This window comes from Periophthalmus magnuspinnatus, chromosome 17, assembly GCF_009829125.3.
Source record: "Periophthalmus magnuspinnatus isolate fPerMag1 chromosome 17, fPerMag1.2.pri, whole genome shotgun sequence".
Classification (NCBI taxonomy): Eukaryota; Metazoa; Chordata; class Actinopteri; order Gobiiformes; family Gobiidae; genus Periophthalmus; species Periophthalmus magnuspinnatus.
In genome coordinates this window covers 29,485,420-29,505,881 of record NC_047142.1, presented here as the reverse complement: position 1 = coordinate 29,505,881, position 20,462 = coordinate 29,485,420, and the positions used below count along the sequence as shown (strand labels likewise).

The window sequence follows — 20,462 nt, the reverse complement described above, 5'->3', positions numbered from 1 at the left end:
ATGTTTCAACCCCGTTTACAGAGATTTTATTTTAATAACATGACACAAAAACCCCATAATGTATTAAACCAAGTCAGATTCCAGATCCGTCTGTTGTCAAAGTAACTCTAATCAGAAAACTGTTCTGAACTGTTTTGAGATTTCTCTGCATAAATATTGTAGCTACACAAAAGCTACTGTAAATATCCATGGTTGTATTTTAAAGCTAGCTTTCTGGATGATGCACATCACTTGGATGATTCTGTGGAAAAATAAAGTTAAAGCCATACTTTGGAACATTCTCCATAGGGGTAGAGGAAGAGGCTCTCCTCCAGGACAAGAGTCAGGTTTGTGCAGATACAGATACAGAGGTAAAAATGTACTCAAGTAAAGGAAAAGTATCACATGAAAAAATCTACTTAAGTAAAAGTATTTAAGTACCCATTTACTTTCTGGCTATAAAGTAAAAGTATTTCACACTCGTGTTGTTCATTTGTTAAAGTGTAAATGCAGTAATACTGATGGGACATATTTTGGTCACATTAACATCACAAATCAGTTTCTTCATTTTTCTCATGAATTTTGTGTATTTATTTTAGTTTGCTCAAAGCTGAAGCTTGAACTCAAAAACTTTAGTCAGGATGTTACCACGAATGTGCACAAACTCAGAATTATCTGTCCTCTACAACAGTGGTCCCCAACCGTTTTATCACCGCGGACCGGCCAACGCTTGAAAGTTTTACCGTGGACCGGGGGGAGGCCTCTCCAAGTGGCGGAGCAGTTTTGAAGGCTTCATTGCCTCATTACAGAGCTGGTCGCCGCATATTATGTAGAGCAGGCTTGGTCTGTGGGAATCACCTGTCATGATAAATCCATAGTTCAAGTAGAACTCCTGGTATTGTCTGTTAAAAGCTTTCTTTTTCTTGGAAGTTGGCTCTTTTTCTGTCTCTTCACTGGGCCTTTTCCCCTTCGAAAAGAAACTTTCCAAAGAAGTAAAAAGTACACACTGTAAAATGTACTTAAGCAAAGTACAGATACCTACAAATTCTACTTAAATACAGAGATTTACTACTTTCACTCTATTGCTATCCACCACTGCTCCTACTTGAGTAAAGTTTTTAATGAAGTAACAGTACTCTTAGTTGAATAAAAGTTGTGGTTTCTCTTCTCTCTGTGAGTCTAAAGTGACCCGAGTTTTATGTAACAATATGAAATGATTTGAACATTTGTGTTTCTTTTAGCTCCTTCAGATATGATTCAGTTTGGCTAATTTTTGCATCTGTATCTTTATGAAAATTTCAGATTTTTTCCCAGCATCATTTAATATTTTGTCCTTTAAATAATAAATCAGATGTTACATCCTAGTCCACTACTTTGTACTTTTACTCAAGTAATATTATTTTTACTTGAACACTCAAAGTGCTTTACATCAAGGCACCATTCACCCGTTCAAGGTGGTTTAAGTGTTTGCTCAAGGACACAACAACAGCATTCACCAGTGGGTCAGTGGACCTGACGCTTCTATCACTGATGTTTATGTTGAGAGCGGGATTTGAACCTCCAGCCTCCAACAGCAACAGACAGAGGGCTCCAGGGACAGGGCTTGTCACGATTTCACTTTTTCCCCTGTGTTTCTGTGCTGTCTCCCCCTTTTCTTGTGTGTCTGTGCCCTCCACCCTCACCAACGGTCACCAACCTCACCACCAACACCACCCACTCCTCACCTGCAGCCCATCTCTATCAAGCTTCTACATCTGGAATACAAAGACTCTGCGTATTTCTCCACACACTGCCAGATCATCAGTTTATCCTCCCGTGACCCTGTTTTTTGGACCCACTGATCACCTCATCCTCCCACACCCAGCTCCCACACCCACCCTGTCCAATGTCTGAGTCCTGTGTCTGCACCTTTAGATCCACAGTCATTAACAGAGCTACAGTCGCCCCACAGCTGAGTACAGTTTCTGGCTACTGCCCAGCTCTGTCTAAAGATAACAAAACAATTCCTAATTCCTGCCTGAAATCCCGGAGCCCTGCTGGATCAGAGTTGGAGCAGAACATAGTGTAAGCCCCTTATCAGCGCCCATCTCCATCACGCGCGGCTATCGCACATCACGCGTGTTTTTCTGTCACGGTTAACGTTCTTACAAAGCGTTTATCATGAAGCTCCTCTGAGCGAACAGGCGGGCGTGTACGGAGGAAGGGGGCGCCACTGAGCCCTGAGCGAGGGGCCAGTGAGGCAGAGACACAGAGAGGAGAGCGACAGAGAGAGGGAGAGGAGGGGAACCGTCACACAGCGCTGCTCCGGCTCCAGAGCGCACACAGGAAACCCACAACAATAATAACTGAACACAAAGTGACGACAGATTGATCAGACGCGCGGGAGGACAGCGGAAAACGTGCGGAGAGCGAGCGGAAAGAGCGCAGAGGGAAGGAAAAGGCGCAACGGAAGGGCAGAGGAGAGAGGAGAGGAGAGAGAGCGGTTAGAGAGAGGGGAGAAGGGGCTTGGATGTTTGGGATCAGCCTCTCATGACTCACACAGGATTCCGCTGGAAGTCATCCGCTCGGGACGCGGTGTGTGCAGCGGCGGGCGCGCGGAGGAATGTGAACGCGCGCGGGTGAACCATGCCAGCGCTGTGGATCTTAACTTTGGCCATCACTTTAACCCGAGGTAAGAGTGGACAAACGCAGAGGCAAAGTTGTTTTCGCTGTGATGCTGGTGTGACGCTTTGTCTGCGCGCGCTCCTCTGTGTTTGTGTCTGGGCTCGTGCGTGTGGGCGTGCGCGTGCCGTGTGGACATCATCATCATCATCACTGAGGAAGACCGCTTGATGAGGACAACATGTCAGTGAGCGATGAAGAGCGTCCAGCTGCTCGCGCCGCATCGCTCTGACGTGACCTTTGAAACGCGTGGTCGCGTCCATTTGCTTGACGCGCGTCACACAGCGGCAGAATGTGCTCCACGTTTGCGCGCATCCCGCCACCCGTGAATGATTGATGAGCCCGGACGCACGCGCTTTAACTTGAATCACGCGGGATCGATTTATACGCGCGCCGCGCACGTGCATGCCGCTAATGTCAAAGAGAAAGACGCGCACGCGCAGAGGGAGGCTGAAGGTGAACACCGACTCTGCGCGTGCACGTGCAGGTACGATCTGGCGCTCGTGTCCGTGCCCGCACCCCACATGCAGCCCACGCACACAGAAGCCAAGGTGCCAAAAGATGTTCACGTGAGAGGCAGAAGACGCACGCGGCGGGTGAAGGAGCAGAGCTTCGTTATGTTAATGTCCCGCTTATTGATCCGCGCGCGCCCACACACAGACAGGCGCGCGACACCTGGCTGCGTCCATCTAAAGGACAAAAGCTCTCTGTGTCCCCCGTGTCCCCCGTGCGTCCTGTTTGGTCCTCTGGTCCCTGTGTGTGTGCGCGCGGTGGGTTTGACGCTGCTCCTGTCGCGTCTCCTCTGCGCCCGTGACATGTGACGATCAGAAGACCCGCTGTTTGCGCAAATGTGCGCCCGTGTTGTGTCCGGGTGGATGTTCTTTGTTTGCTCTGATTGCGCTGGGTTTTTCTCTGCTTTGGAATTTATGAATGAAACGTGATTACGCTTCGTCCGTAGATGTGTTGTTTTGTCTGGAGTGAAAGTGTGAAAGAAGTGATAGACTAAGAAATGCGAATGAGAGAAAGACTGAAGAGGAGTGCTGCTTTCATATTTTTAAGGTCAAACTGGGTCCAACTGGTTTTGATTTTTGAGAGATTTTACAAACCCTTTTTAACTTGATCTTAAATAATCTGCAAACCATGAAGTCACGTAAAATACAATATATAAAAAACTGTATTTGTATCAGGACTAGACCAGGACTAAACCAGGGCTAAACCAGGACTAAACCAGGACTAAACCAAGACTATACCAGGACTAAAGAAAGACTAAAGCAGTACTAAACCAGGTCCAAAACAGGACTAAAGGAGGGCTAAACCAGGGCTGGTTTGAACCCAGCCCGAGAAGCGTCCCCTGTGAACTTTGACCTGCAGGTGCGTTGCCATGGTAACTTTCCCTCCATGTTTTTATCAGTTTGTTTTCTCTCTGTTTTTATTATTTTACTACAACTGAATATTTTTAGTTTAGGTGAAGTCGCTACATCAGGTCTTTGGCAACGCTTTACACAGCAAGAGAGAGAAGAGAGGAGCGAAGGAGAAAGAAAGAGAGAAATGAGGAGAGAAAGAGGGAAATGGAGAGAGAAAGAAAGGAGAGAGAGCAAGATGTAGAGAGGAGGAGGAGGAAAGGGAGAGATGGGAGAAAGAAATAGAGAGAGGGGGACGAGGGAGAGAAAGAGGGGAGAGGAGACAGAGAATGAAAGGGAGGGGGGAGAAGAGGAGGAGAGAGGAGAGCGGAGAGGAGAGAGAGAGAAGGAAAGTGATGAGGAGAAAGAGAGAAAGAAAGAGGAGGAGGGGAGGAGAGAAAGGGAAGGGGAGCAATGAGAAAGGAGAGAGGGAAAGAAAGAGGAAGAGGAGGAGAGAAGAGAGAAAAAAGGAGGGGAGAGGAGAGAGAGGGAAGGGGAATGATGAGAGAGGAGAGAGAGAAAGAGGAGAGGAGAGGAGAGAGAGGGAAGGGGAGCGATGAGAGAGGAGAGAGAGAAAGAGGAGGGGAGAGGAGAGAGGGAAGGGGAACGATGAGAGAGGAGAGAGAGAAAGAAGGACTGTGTAGGTCAGACAGGAGTGGAGTGTTCTAGTGATTAATGGCTCCTCTCCTCTTTACAGTCTGCGAGCTGTACTGAGGAGAGAGGGAGGGAAAGAGAGAAACACAGAGAGAAGGGAGAGAGAGAATGAAGAAGAAACAGAAAAAAAGATGGAGTTAAGGAAGACAGGACAGAAAGGGAAGATTTGAGAGCTGGACAGTAGAGAGGAACAAGGACAATATTCTACTTGTGCAGTTCATAATAAGATGTCACCTGGACATGGGCCCAGCTACTGACACAAAATACCACCGTGTCCTTGAGCAAGGTACTTTGAACAAATGTGAAAGTCATTAAGATGTTAAGTCAAATCTCACCGCTCAACTCCTGTTCTGCAGCTAAACCTCACTGTCCCACGGTAGAGCGAATGGTTCATAGCCCCTCTCCTCAGCCTGATGTAGAAATTAAATGCCTCCTCTTTGGTTCCTCCTCCGGTTCTGTCCCTCCTCCGGTTTGGGTCCCCCTCTTGTTTGGTCCCTCCTCCAGTTTCATCCCTCCTCTTGGTTGGTTGCTCCTCCGGTTCTGTCCCTCCTCCGGTTTGGGTCCCCCTCTTGGTTGGTTCCTCCTCTTGGTTGGTTCCTCCTCTGGTTCAGTCCCTCCTCTGGTTTGGGTCCCCCTCTTGGTTGGTCCCTTCTCTCGGTTGGTTCCTCCTCTTGGTTCGGTTCCTCCTCATGTGTGGTTCCTCCTCTTGGTCGGTCCCTCCTCTCGTTTAGTCCCTCCTTTGGTTTGTTTCCTCCTCTTGGTTGGTTCCTCCGCTTGGTCGGTCTCTCGTCTTGGTCGGTCCCTCCTCTTGGTCGGTCCCTCCTCTTGGTCGGTTCCTCCTCTTGGTTGGTTCCTCCTCCTGGTTGGTTTCTCCTCTTGGTTGGTTCCTCCTCTGGTTTGGGTCCTCCTCTTGATTGGTTCCTCCTGTTTGCTCCCTCCTCTTGTTTGGTCCCTTCTCCTGGTTGGTTCCTCCTCTGGTTCAGTCCCTCCTCTTGGTTGGTTCCTCCTCCTGTTTGCTCCCTCCTCTTGTTTGGTCCCTTCTCCTGGTCGGTTCCTCCTCCAGTTCAGTCCCTCCTCTCCTTGTCGTCTTGTTTGCTCTGCTCTCATTAAGAACTCTGGTTTCCCTGGAGCCAGATCAGACTGAGCAAACAGGATGTGCCCCACAGCGCAGAGCTCCTGTCTGCTCCTCTCTCCTTCTCTCCTCTCTTTCTGTCTTTCTCTTCTCTATTTTTAGTTTGCAGTGTCTCTCCTTCCTTCGTTTCTCATTCTTTTTCTTTCTTTCTGTTGTTCTGCCCCTTCTGTTCTCGCTCTCCCCCTCTCCTCTCACTCTTCTTACCCCCTCATCTCACTATCTTCTCTCCCTCTATTTCTCCCCCCACTCTCACTCTTTTGCTCTCTCTCCCCAAGCTCTATCAATTCACCTCTTTCCTTTCATCTCTCTATCTTTACTGTCCCTCCCTCCTTGTTATGAGCAGATGAGCGGTGCTGTGCTGTCTCTTCTTCTCTTCATCTTCCTCTGCCTCAGTCTTTTTCACATCTGCAGCTTTTGGACAATGGGACAGTAGACGAGGAGAGGAAGAGGAGAGAACGAAGAGGGGGGGATGAAGAGAGCATGCCGAGGGGACTGAGGGGGGTGCGAGGAGAGGTGGGAGAGGGGATAAAAAGGGGACAAGAAGAGGACAATGAAGGACCGAGGGGGGAGGGGGAGGAAAGGAAAGGACAAGGAGAGGGAGAGGATGAGGAGGGGAAGAGGAGGGGACAAGGAGAGGACGAAGACAGGATGAGGAGGGGTGAGGAGATGATGAGGAATAGAGGAGGGGCGGATGAGGGGGTGCGAGGAGGGGATGAGGGGGGTGAGGAGGGGCGAGGATGAGGAGGGGTGAGAAGGGGCGAGGAGTGGAGGAGGGGATGAGGGGAGGTGTGGAGGGGATGAGGAGTAGAGGGAGGGAGGACGGGACGAAGGGGGGTAAGGAGAGGATGGGGAGTAGAGGAGGGGATGAGGGGGGGTGAGGAGAGGAGAGGAGGGGATGAGGGGAGGTGAGGAGGGGGGGTGAGGAGGGGCGAGGAGTAGAGGAGGGGATGAGGGGAGGTGAGGAGGGGATGAGGAGTAGAGGAGGGGATGAGGGGAGGTGAGGAGGGGCGAGGAATAGAGGGAGGGAGGACGAGACGAAGGGGGGTGAGGAGAGGATGGGGAGTAGAGGAGGAGGGGATGAGGAGGGGACTGAGCAGGGACCAAGCAGGGGACCGAGGAGGGGAACAAGGAGGAGACGAGAAGAGGATGAAGAGGAGAGGAGGGACTGAGGAGGGGATGAGGAAAGGACGAGGAGGAGAGGACACGGAGAGGACCAAGATGGGGTGAGGGGAGAGTAGTGATACTCATGAGATGTGAGATACTCATTTGAGCAAGTATCAATACTAAACAGTTCCATTCACAGGACAGAAATGAACCTTTCCTGAATATGTTTAGAATGATCCTGAGCTGTATCAGAACAAGTATACTGGAAAAAAGTACTACCATTTAATATTCAATAACACATTCTAATGTCTAAATAACAGTGATTTTTAGTATCATTGTGGTATCAGGATTGTTATTGAGTATTTGCTTCCTTAGTATTAAAATTGAGTTTGAAGTGTTTGTATTGTGACACTAGTGGGAGGTGCTAAAGAAGCAGGAATCACTGTTGTTTCAGGGCCTGAGATGTGGATCTCAGGAAAAATCAGGAACGTTCCAAGAAGCCAACACACACAAGCACACACCCGTGGAGATATACTGTGTTTGCCTTTTTCAGGACACTCCAGTTAGCGTTAGCAACAGGTTTGATTGACAGTGTTGAAGTACAAGTAAACATAGTCTACAAGTACTCTACTTAAGTCAAATTTTTAGGTATCTGTGCTTAAGTACTATTTATAGTGGAGACTTTTTCATTTTTTTTCTACATTTAGAGGTATCTGCACTTACTCCATTGGACTTATAAGTAAAAAGTACTTTTAATATGATATGAGGGGTTATTTTTACTATGTTCGTGGAAATATCCTGACTAAATCTTTTGAGTTTAAGCTTCAGCTTTGAGCAAAACAAAAATAAATACACAAAATTCATACAAAAATTTTTATTGATTCATATTGTTACTTTTGGGCATGTCCCACACGCTGGAGGGACTATGTCTCTTGGCTGCCCTGGGAACACCTTGGGGTCCCACCCTAGGAGCTGGAGGACGTGTGAGGGAGGGAAGTCTGGGAGTCCCTGCTTAAACTGCTGCCCCTGCGACCCGGCCCCGGATAAGCGGAAGAAAATGGATAGATGTTACTTTTGACCAAAATATGTATCATTTTGAATCAATCTCACTACATTTAACACTTTAACACTAGTGTGAAATACTCTTAAAGTACATTTGTTAAACAAGTACTTTCACATTTTTACTTAACTTTACTTTTTTTCGGAGTGCTTTTTCTATATTGTGGTATAAGCTTAAAGCCTTGGTACACATGTGCGTACAGTGTAGTGTGAGCTACAGTGCAGTTCCAGTGGACAGTGGGTCATGTGACGTCTGCGTCAGATCCGTTTCATGTGTCAGTGATAGTGTCAGTGTGTCAGTGATAGTGTTGTCAGTGCTGTTAGCCGGGGTAATCAATGCTAGTGTACAGGGAATGAGCTGCAGCCTGTCAGTGGCGAGGAGTTAGGGACTAGGAAGAAGGAGTGAGGAGGTGGAGTAAGGAGCCAAGAGTGATGAGATTAGAGACAAGGCTGAATTTCAACCTCGAATCAGCTGATTTCTGTCAATTATTTATTAAAGATGAGGTATTATGCAAATGGAGATTTTGGAGCTTTCGACCATGTTATAATGTTGTTCCCTCATCAAAAACCTGCCTGACGAGGTTTTATGTCATCTATGTATGTTTGAGTAATCTAGTGATCTGTTCCGGGCCTATTTGAATCCTCAATATGTTTAGCTGTAAGATTCTGTGCCAAGCTCCGCCCACAAGCCTATGTCACCCATGCTCCGCCCACAAGTCTACATCACCCACGCTCCGCCCACAAGCCTACATCATCCATGCCCCCACATGACAACTCTCCATGACATGACTAAATATGTTCCTAGTGATCTGTTCCGGGCCTATTTGAATCCTCAATATGTTTAGCTGTAAGATTCTGTGCAAAGCTCCGCCCACAAGCCTATGTCACCCATGCTCCGCTCACAAGCCTACATCACCCATGCTCCGCCCACAAGCCTACATCATCCATGCTCCCACATGACAACTCTCCATGACATGACTAAATATAAATATACAAAAACATGACACAAAACTGTACACAGCAACTTGACAAACCAGATGTGATGTGCAGTAGTTTCATGGTCAGTATTAAAGAGGAGCATATCTCCATGGTGACAAGACTCTCCAACAGAAAAGTTACATAGTGCATCTTTTGTTTTCTCTTGTAGTAAACTCTTGTGATCTTTAAGCCATGCTATAATGTTGTTTCCTTCTCAAAAACACACCTGGAGTTGTGTTTTGTTTAATTCACACATGTTTGAGAAATCCTTTATCAAATCTGAAAAGGCTCTGTTCCACATTGTGATATCATCATGTGGTAATACAGGAAACGCTCATGATACAAAACTGTACACTACAACTTCACAAACCTGATGCGACATGCAGTAGTTTCATTAGCAAAATGAATGCTGATTGTTTTGTGATAGCGTTCTGAAGGGGGAGTGACTTAGCACAGGGAGCAAAGCGAAAGGGACGGGGGACTTATAGAACATGTTAATACGTTGTTTTCAGCGAATTTAGCTTTTTCAAAACAATAAAACTTAACATGGTGACCTAAATATGTGCAATGTTAACAGTTAATACCCCAGAGAAGTGAAATGCCCCTCTTTAATGTGTTTGTGGTGGTTGGTACAGACAGGTACAAATATCATACATATGCATTTGAGTGTTAACATGTGAAACGGTGTATTCTCTGCACACTCATGTATCTCTTGTATATGGCGATGTTGCGGAGGTGCAGAGATAGACCCGTCAAACAGACCTCACACATCAAATCATTCTGAGACATCTCCAGGAATTAGCCAGTGTCCGCGCTCTGAATTAAATCAATGTGATCCGTTACAAGATCCCTATCGGGCGTTGTCTGCGGCCTGGATTATCCGCCGCTACAGGAATGTGTGTGCGAGTGTGTGTGTGTACCAGTGTGCGCGAGTGTGTGTCCTCTGCTATCGGCAACACTAGAAATATATTAAAAATCAACTTCCTGTCTTTAGATTTGTTTTGATCATAATGTTAAAGTTGCACAATGTAACTTTTCTGGTTGGGGTTTCCATGGAGATGTATAATTGCTTTTTTTTTTTTCCTTCCAAGCGATACCTTGAAAAGCATATATTCTCATAGTGAACAGGCTCACCTTTCCATGTAACTGACTTTTAATCATTTTTATGGAGACAAGCAGAAATGTTACATAGTGCAACTTTAAAGGGCTCATATGCTGTTTTTTGATCTATGTTCGAATGTTTCCTCATCACAAACAGACCTGGAGTTGTGTTTTGTTTCATTCACACATGTTTAACACACAAACCCTGCAGATTTAGCCTGAATTCTTCTCTCAAACAGAAAACACTCTGTTCCACCTTGTGATGTCATCATGTGGTAAAACAGGAAGTGCTGTACTGTGTTTTTAAACTCCAAACACCTTCAGCAGAATCATTTGGATAATTTCAGACCTGGATTGCCAGTCTCTACTGAACTAAAGGTAAAAGGAGCTGTTAACTTGGAAACTACCACTTCATGACATCACAAGGTGGAACAGAGCATTTTGAGCTTTGGAGATGTACAGACTAATAATAAAGTCTTACTCAAACATGTGTGACTGAGGAAATGGTAATATAACATGGCTTAAAACTCACGAGAATCAATTATGTATAATATTAGACATTGACTTAGCACAGAGAGCAAAGGGAGGGGAGACTCAGAGCTACAAAAAATGAACCCCAAAGAAGTAAAATACCCCATAGAAGTAAAATATCCCCTCTTCAAACATAACCAGGTTGTATTTATTTGATTATAGGCATTTGATTGCTCAGACAAACCTTGATAAACGTGTAAGTTTCAACAATGCTTCATTTCCTGTGATGGAAGAAGCTGAAACGTTCATTTTCAAAGCAGATGTGGAACAGCTGCTGATACGTCTGAACTCAGCATTATAAAGCATTAGTACTGGAACATCTGGCTCAGCAGTCGAACCTGTTCCCTCACATGGTCACATTTTTACACATTCATTTGGTCTGTGGAATATTATAGGCAAAGCAATAACATCTCCATGGAGACAAGACCCTCCAACCGAAAAAGTACACATAATGCATCTTTAAAGGTCTTATATGACACAAAATAGACTCTCATGAGCTTTAAGTCATGTTATAATGTTGTTACGTCCTCAAAAACAGACCTGGAGTTGTGTTTTGTTTCATTCACACATATTTAAGTAATCCTTTATTATTAGTCTGTCTACATCTCCAAAGCTCAAAATGCTCTGTCCCACCTTGTGATGTCATTGAGAGGTACTTTTCTAACCCCAGGTATGTTTGTGATGATGAAACAACATGAGAACATAGATCAGAGAATACCGTAATATTGCCAAGTTATTTCAAAGGCAAAGAGGCAAATATGATGAAACACGGGTTTGTCACCGCACACACTGTGAAATATTACATCATATTCACTCTTAAATTTGCTAATTCCCTTTTTAAAAAGAAAAAAAAAGAAAAAAAACAAAAACGTTCTTGATTTCCACAAATATAGATTATTTTATGGTACACAAAATATAAGATGACAGCCAAAATGTGTCAAAGTAGTTTACAGTAGCGACAGTAGCTCAGTTGATAGAGTGTCCACTGATCTCACAGATGACCGCTGTCGTTGTGTCCTTGGGCAAGACACTTAACCCACCTCCCAGTGTCTGTGTGCACTGGTGTGTGAATGTGTGTGTGAATGTGTGAGTGAATGGGTTCCTTGATTTAAAGCTCTTTGAGAGCCTTGACGGTGGAAAAGCGCTATATAAAAATGTGTCCGTTCACCATTCAACACGATTTTGCCTGCTCGTTCAAGTCTATGACAACCATGGATCATTATGTTATATTCTTCTAATTCCTAGGTTGTAAAATTGCGAGGCCCAGTGAGGTATTAGAAGCTGATTCCCATCTGTCCCTTACGTTACATCGCTCGAATACAGTCAAATGAAGCTCATCGAGGCTAGAGGAGTTATAACGGCGAATTTGGAGGTCCATATTTGGAACGCCAAGTATCATAGCGACCAAAGAGCCAATCTGGAGTGAAAGTAACGTCCCTTTCCACCTGCACTGTTGGTTTATCAGGCAGCGAGCGCTTAGCAACGATGTCAATCAAACCAGTTGCTAACGCTAGCGGGAGCGACTTCAGAGAAAGAAGGTGTGGGATTTATCTGTTACAGTTGTCCGTCACTATAGCGTTGTTCACTTTTTGTGGTTCAGCCAAATTTACATAAACATTGGATTGCAGTGTGATTCTGAAGTGGTGTATGTTTGCAAGTTTTCTCGGCGACAAATCCCACAGTGTCGATGAAACTTTCTGCACCGACAAAGGCGCCTACGAAGGTTTGAACTTTGAGAGTGTTTAAGAGAGAAATGTGAGAAAATGTTAATGCCTGTGTGAGAAAAGTGTATAAAGTGTGTGGTGAGGGGTTTTACAGCAAAAAACATATAAAATAATTGTAAAAAATAAAGCTGATACTACTTAGCAGGTTAGCTATGTCCATTTATGTATACAGTCTATGGTAGAATCACACATGTATCACCGATTAACAAAATAAAAGTGAAGATGAGGGTAAATACAGAGCAGAGGGCATGTGCCGGTGCATAAATCACAATAACACAAAGTCTTCCATAGGCTCAGTATTAGATGTAGGTCATTTCTGTTGGTTTAACATGAGCGTGTGAAGTCCCTCACTGCTACATGTTCTCATTAGCCAAACAAGAGCCTCTTTAATCACTTGGTCTCGCTGCGTTTACTACACATTTTAATCAGTGAACAAATCAGAACCGACTCCACTGTATTTGGACCACGGAGAAGGGGATGAAAAGAGGTTTATTTTTACATTTAAGCAAGCGATTGTTCAATATCGAGACCAGTTTGAGATGCATGTCCAGGAGCATTCACATTTGAGACAAGAAGCCTGGAATCTGCTGAGCTGCTAAACTAATACAAGATTTACTGTGGCTCTAGTTCACTTTCTATTGAAAAACTGTCCCTGCTGCACTGAGCCTCGTCTTGTTGGTCTTAAAATGTTTGTATTAACCCTCTCTACATGACCCTGGGGTTTTTATTTCACTATTGTGCCTGTAAATGAAGATATTAAAAATTAACAAAGACAAATCAGGTGCCTTCTTTCACGCACAGTGGCTCCTGGCAGCGTTAGCAACAGGTTTGACTGACAGCGTTGCTAAGCTTCATTTGTCTGAAGCTCAACACTACAGGTGTTGTCACTCTCCTTTAGTCCACTTCTTTGAGAAAGTTTAAACATGAGAGAAATGTGAGAAAATGTTAATGCCTGTGGTAGAAAAGCGTATAAAGTGTGTGGTGAGGGGTTTTACAGCTGCAAAACATATAGAATAATTGTAAAAAATAAAGCTGACTGTTCACAGATTTTGCCTATTGCGGGTTATTTTTAGAATGAACCCCCGAGATAAACCAGAGACCCCGAGATAAACCAGAGGCCACTGTACTGACCAGACTCAGCCCTGCTCAACTTCAGAGATGAGACGAGATCAGGCTTGAGGTAAACTAGCCTATAATGTAAACGATACCGCTCCATTGGTGATGATAAGCTTTTCAGAACATGTTTGGACGAGTGAGTGTTGGATCACCGTTACAGCATGAGCACAGACTCGAGCGCACGGTCCCGGTGGGTCTGAACATGGTGCAATGTAGAGAAACAGCATTTTAGACAAAAACATGAGATCAAAAACCAGGATCAGTCCAGTATTTTCACAAAGCTCCATCACTCTTAACCCCACCTCTGTTTTACTCCACCTGCTCTCCTGGGCATACCCTCTCTGACCTGAAATACCTCTAGTCTAGCGATCACCATGGAAACCTGAAATAATAGTTATGACTGAAAAGTGTGTAGTTAGTTTGCTGAAATGATTATGCAGAAAACTGAATATTTATCTGTTAAAATAGTGCTAACGTTACTGCTAAAATACTTCAGTTGTTTGTCAGTGGGTTGGGTTCACGTGAAACTACAGCATTCAAACTGCCTATGGTTTTAAAGCCGTGCTATGTAACTTTTCTCGTAAATGTACTTGCCTCCATGGATATGCTATTTCTTTGCCTTGTGCCTTGTTGCATTTATTTAATTGCTCAGAAAAACATGCATTCTTACTGATCTGACTTGTAACTTGGCCTGCTTGTCTCCATGGCGACACATGAATTCAATGCCATACTGTGGAACATATTACAGGCAAAGACATGAAGACAAGCAGAAAAGTTACACAGTGCACCTTTAACTGAAGACTAATACTTTGTAATTAAACATTTGCCACAATTTTATCACTTTTTTCATGTATTTCACAATTTGATTTGTTCCTTTGAGGCTTCCGTAACTTTACAGCTACATTCAAGGCGCAGTAGCTTATTTTTACTGTCTAAAAAACGCCGAAAAGCTGAACTAATTCATTTTAAACTGTTTGCAGTGGTCCAAAGTTACTCCACACTTACCTGAACATCCTAATTATTCACCATGATGAGTTAATAAGCACTTTTCACAAATTTGAGGCTTGTGTGGACTTTTGCTGTGATGGTAAAGCTAACAACAACTATCCTACTCACATTAATACATTTTTCTTGATTATTAGGCACAAAGCAGACATATTTTGACCCCATATACATTATACAATGTATATGGGCTGGGACGAGACACATTTTGCTCAAATACGTGAGTCAAATGTGTTACAGGGCCCTTAATTCCATTAGCTCATATCTGCCAGGGTAAACCTGCTTCGTAAAGTGAAAAAGTTTCTAATATAAAAATACTTTTGCAAATCCAAACCGTGTTAATCATAATCCTGATTTCTCACACCCCACAAACCCTTAACGTACCATTAAATGCGCCTACCCAATCCGCGTCAGTGGGCTCCTCCCTTCTCACGGTGCTGTTATCAACCCGACGAGCCGTGTAACAGATTGGGTTGGTTGCATAGGCACAGCAGATACACTTCTAATTGTGGTTTTGTGGATTTTCAACATTGATAAAAAGCAGCGTTTCAAAGACAAAGATGGAGGATGAGATTGCAGATGATGAAATGAGAATCTCTCGTCACCCGCACTGTAAAACACACACTGTGAAATAGATAGAAAAACGGCAGCCAAAATCACCTATATGTAATTATTGTGTTTAAAGTGTTTGATTGTTGGTCGGACCCCAAATCTGACCGGTGCAAAATGCCACTGTGTCCTTGAGCAAGACCATAGACTATATAAAAAATAGACTAAGTGAGTGTGACGTCACCCATAGCACCCAGAGCGAGGCTGTTGAAGGTAAAGCTCCTTCCCGCCCACAACACTGGTTTAGCAAGGAGCAGGCGCTTAGCAATGCTGTCAATCAAACCTGTTGCTAACGGTAGCAGGACAACCTCTTGTTTTACGGACTCAATAGCGAAATAAAAACACCAGGATCATTTAGAGCAGGTTAATACAAACATTTTGAAACTAAAATGACATCTTGTGGAAGACCCTCCGCAGAGAAAGTTCCATACTGCACCTTTAAAAGTGGATTAGTGACATGTCAGTGGTATTTTTTTTATTTTTATATTTTTTTTATCTGACTTATTTTGATGTATTTTTTGGTCTTCATACTTCATCCAGAGTACTTTTCTAGTTACAGTGGTAAAAGAGGTTTAAATAGACTTTACTGCTGCAGTGACTCCACAGACCTAAACTGTAAACATCAGTGAGCTCCTGTTCCTCCTACTGCTGGAGTCTGACTGGCTCTATAACTCACTCTTTATCTATTCTTCTCTCTCTCACCCGCTCTCTATCCATCCTCTTTTCCCTCTTCTCCCTCATACCGTCTTTCTCTGTTCTTCCCCTTGTTCTTTGCTGTCGGCACATCCCATCTTGCCCTAGTCTCTCTCCTCTCTTCCTCCCTCTCATTTACTCTCTCTCTAAGCTCCCCTTTCTGACTCTCTCTCTACATCTCACTTCTCTTCTTCCTCACTGTAACCTTCTCTCTATACTCCCCTCCTCTTTCTCCCCTCTCTACCCTCCTCTTTTCTTCTTTCTTTCTTTCTTTTTTCTTCCCAATCACCCTCCCCTCTCTGTCTCTCTCCCCTTTCTCATCCACGTATCTCTTTTCCTCTCTGCCTCATCTCTCTTTCTCACTCCCTCTCTCTATGCTCTCTCCCCCTCTCTCTCTCTGCCGTTCTCTCACTGCGTCTCTATACTAACTCCCCTTCTCCCTCCTCTTTCATTTCTGTTTCTCTTCTCTCACTACCCCTCTCTTTCTCCCCCCTTCTTTCCTCCATTTCCGCCATCTCTCTCACTCCCTCTCTCTATACTCACCCACTCTCTCCTTCCTCTATCATTTCTGTCTGCCCCCCTTCTTTCCTCCCTCCACTCTCTCTTTTCTCACCTTCTTTCCTTCCTCCATTCTCTCTCCTCTTCTCTCTCGCTCTCTCTTCCCCTTCTTTCCTTCCTCCTCTCTCTCCTCTTCTCTTTTTCTTTCTCTCTTCCCCCGTTCTTTCCTTCCTCCTCTCTCTCCCTCTCTCCTCCTCTTTCCTTCCTCCACTCTCTCTCCTCCTCTTTCCTTCCTCCACTCTCTCTCCTCTTCTCTCACTTTCTCTCTTCCCCCCTTCTTTCCTTCCTTCACTTTCTCCTCTTCGCTCTCTTTCTCTCCTCTTCCCTCTCTCTCTCTTCTCCTATTCTTTTCTTTCTACTCTCTCTCTCTTCTCCCTTTCTTTCCTTCCTTCAGTCTCTCCTCTTCTCTCTCTTTCTCTCCTCTCTCTCTTTCTCACTTCTCTTCTTTTCTTTCTCCTCTCTCTCTCTCCTCTTCTTTTCTTTCTCCACTCTTTCTCTCGCAGCAGATTGACCAGATCTAAACATGGGCCTGTGCTGGAAATTAAAAAGTCAAATATCAGACGATATATGGACCGGCCGATATATTGATCTGTCTCTAGATCAATTTCTCTCTAAAACAGACTCACTGTTTTTCTTACCAGGAGAAATTCAAATAGATCTATTGACTTAAAAACGTGAAAAACAGAACTAGTTCATTTAAGCGGTTTGCAGTGGTCCAAACTTATTCCTAACTTTCTTTAAACATTCAGAGGATCCTAATTATTCACGGTGATGAATTTATAAGCACTTTCAAAATGTTCGGAGGTCGGAATATAGTGTCAGTACAATGTGAGGGGAGTAGCAGACCTTAGGACAAAAGTGTGCCAGTGATGAGACGGGCCATTCTCTTCAAGTGTTTCCTCTAAAACACATAGATCAAACTCAGGCCCGGGGGCCAAATCTGGCCCACGGTGTAATTATATTTGGCTCGTGCACCATTAATACTATAAATCCCAGAATGCTTTACTAGTACGCAGTCGAGACCGGCTGCAGCGTATTTATGTAAATAAGAAATGAATACTACTGATGTGTCTTATTTCAAATTAAATTTCTCATATATGTGTAATATTAAGCTTGAGTTCTTCCATATTTTGTATTTAAGCAAAAAAGTTTGTGTCCATATGAACAGGCTTAACATCACACATCAGGTGCAGTCAATGTTCAATAAATATTGAGTTTGGCCTGTAAATTTGTCTTAGTTTTTAATTTTGACCGATTGTGAATTTGAGTTTGAACTGCACTGGCACTGACTAACTAAGAAGTGCAGCCACTTCTTAGTTAGTCAAAACCAGAGCAGCCAACCCCGGAGGAGACAGGATAAGCGCTAATTTTAATTCTCTGCTTATCTGTACAGTTACAAATAGCTTAAATGAAGTTTTGTTTTCATTTGCACCAATCCTCCCTTACTTGAATCAGTTTAAAAGACAAAAAGGCCACGGTGTCCTGCAGAAGAAGTGAGCAGAGCAGATTAGAGCGCCTCCTCTGGCTCGTCTCCAGAGAAATACAACCACAAAACCAAGAATCCTCTTTGTGAATGTGGGGCTGTGCGGGGCGCTTGTTAATGAGCAAGACACGTGCGGCGGCCAAGGAGAGGGGGATGGAGGAGGGAGGGAGAGAGGGGGATGGAGGAGGAGGGAGGGAGAGGAGGAATCAGCGCAAATCCACAACATAAAGGAATAATAGGGGGATTCTGCAAGGACGTGATTAGGACGTAGAAAGAGCTCCTAGGAGAAGAGATGAGGAGACGAGAGGGAGGGAGGAGGAGAGAAAAGTGGAGAGAAGAGAGGGAGGAGGGAAGAGACCAAGAACATGATTAGGACATAGAAAGAGAGAAGAGGAGAAGAGGAGAGATGAGGAGAAGAGAGGAAGGGAGGGAGGGAGGGAGGGAGGGAGGGAGGGAGGGAGAGAGGGAGGGAGGAGGAGAGAAGAGGGGAGAGGAGAGAGGTAGGAAAAAAGAGACCAAGGACGTGATTAGGACATAGAAAGAAAGAAGAGGAGAAAAGGAAAGAGGAGGAGGAGATGAGAAGAGAGGGAGGGAGGACAGAAGAGGGGAGGGAGGAGGGGAGAGAGCAAGGACCTGATTAGGAAGTAGGAAGAGAGGAGACAAGGAGAGAAGAGGAGGAGATGAGGAGAAGAGAGGGGAGGGAGGAGAGAGGAGAGGGAGGAGGAGAGAGGGGAGGGAGAAGGGGAGAGGGAGTAGGGGAGCGAGCGAGGACATGATTAGAAAGTAGGAAGAGACGAGAGAAGAGGAGGAGATGAGGAGAAGTGGGGGAGGGTGGAGAAGAGCGAAGAGAGGGAAAACGCAATGAGGTGTTTAGGATGTAGGAAGAGAGGAGACAAGGAGAGGAGGAGATGAGGGAAGGAAAGAACAGAGAGGAGAGCGTAAACAAGGAGCAAGGTGAGGAGAGAGTGTTCTGCTAGGACGTGAGGAGCTAGAAAGGAGGAGAAGAGACAAGGAGAGAGGATGGAGAGATGGGATGAAGGAAGGGAAGAAGGCTCTGAGGAATGAAAGAGGGAGGACGCAGGGAGGAGATGAGGAGAGAGGGAAGGAGAGAGAAAAAGTAAAAATGATTGAAGGCAGGAGGCAAGGAAAAGCAGAGATCTGATTAGGAAGTAGGAAATGAGTGAAGGAGAAAAAGATAGACGAGTAAAGAGAGTAAACAAGGAGCGAGAGAAGGAGAGAGGAGAGGAGACAAGGACATGGGAGAGAAGAGGAGGAAAGGAGATGAGGAGAGAGAGGAGGCAAGGAGAGGATACAAGAAGAAGAGGAAGGAGGCAAGGAGAGAGGAGAGAAGTAGGGAAGAGACACGGCGAGAGGAGACAAGGAGAGAAGGAGGGAGGAGACACGGAGAGAAGAGACAAAGAGAGAAGGAGGGAGGAGACACGGAGAGAGGAGACAAGGAGAGAAGGAGGGAGGAGACACGGAGAGAGGAGACAAGGACAGAAGGAGGGAGGAGACACGGAGAGAGGAGCCAAGGAGGGAGGAGACACGGAGAGAGGAGACAAGGGGAGGAGGGAGGAGACACAGAGAGAGGAGACAAGGAGGGAGGAAAGAAGGCGGAATGCATGTTTTTTTTTTTTTTTTTTTTTTTTTTTTTGGCCAGGCATGAATGGTGAACTAGGAAGGAAGAAAGGAGACAAGGAAAGGACTTAATGATAGGGAAATAGAGAGATAAAAGGAAAGTAAGGAAGGAGAGCAGAGATGGAGAAGTAAAAAGATATTTGGAAAGGTGTGATTATGGTAAACTAGGAAGCAGGAGAGGAGACAAGGAGAGGAGGAAACGAAAGAGGGATGAAGTAGAGGGGTCACGCAAGGAACGGTTGTGGTAGTAGGTGGGAGGAAAGGAAAACAGGAGATAGGAGACAAGGAAAGAGAAAAGGAAAGGAGGGATAAAGGGGGGGGGGGGGGGTTGGCAAGGAGCCATTATGGTAAACTAGGAAGGAGGAGAGGAGACAAGGAGGTAAGAAATGAGGAGACAAGGAAAAGAAAGAAGGAGAGTGGAGAGGAGATAAGGATTATGGAGAGAAGGACAAAGGGGATAAGGAAAAAAGAGAGAGGGAAAATGGATAAGGGAGAGGAGGCAAAGGAGGAGGACGAGAAAGTAGGAGGAGTAAAGGTGGGTTCTGTAAGGAGTGATTATTGTAAACAAGGAAGGAGGAGAGGAGACGAGGAGAGAGGAGAGGAGGACAAAGGCGACGAGGAGAGAGGAGATGAGGAGAGAGAAAAAGGAGGGAGGTGTGCTGAGGGAGCGAGGGACAGAAAAAAAAACAGATAATTTCTTTGCTCTTCTTTTTAAATAAGTCTGTTTCTATAGCAACGGGGAAGAGGAGGGAGACGAGGGAGAGAGAGAAGAGGAAAGCAGAGAGGTAGAAAAAGGTGGGAGGGAAAGAGAGAAAGAGGAAACGAAGGGAAGGAGAGAGGCGAGAGAGGGGGGGAAAACGGGGGATAAGCAAGGAAAGAGAGAGAGGGAGTTACCATGGCAACGAAGGAGGCAGGAAAATGAAAAGTTGGGATAAAATGAGCATGTTTACGGCGACGTGGAGCTCATTTGGACCCAATTATGGGAGAGAGGAGAGTAGGAAAGGAGACGTGAAAAGGGAAAACCTTTGGACACCCCTGAA

General features: G+C 45.1%; 1 protein-coding gene across 1 annotated transcript in view; it reads left to right on the top strand.

Annotated features, from left to right (window-relative positions):
- Nucleotides 1-2,309: 2,309 nt before the first annotated feature.
- Nucleotides 2,310-20,462, top strand: part of kirrel1b (kirre like nephrin family adhesion molecule 1b) — a 167,216-nt gene continuing 149,063 nt past the window's right edge. Inside the window, exon 1 of the mRNA XM_055228473.1 lies at nucleotides 2,310-2,650. Coding sequence (XP_055084448.1) covers nucleotides 2,605-2,650 — 46 coding nt within the window. The 5' untranslated portion in view covers nucleotides 2,310-2,604. The remainder of the gene's footprint in view (nucleotides 2,651-20,462) is intronic.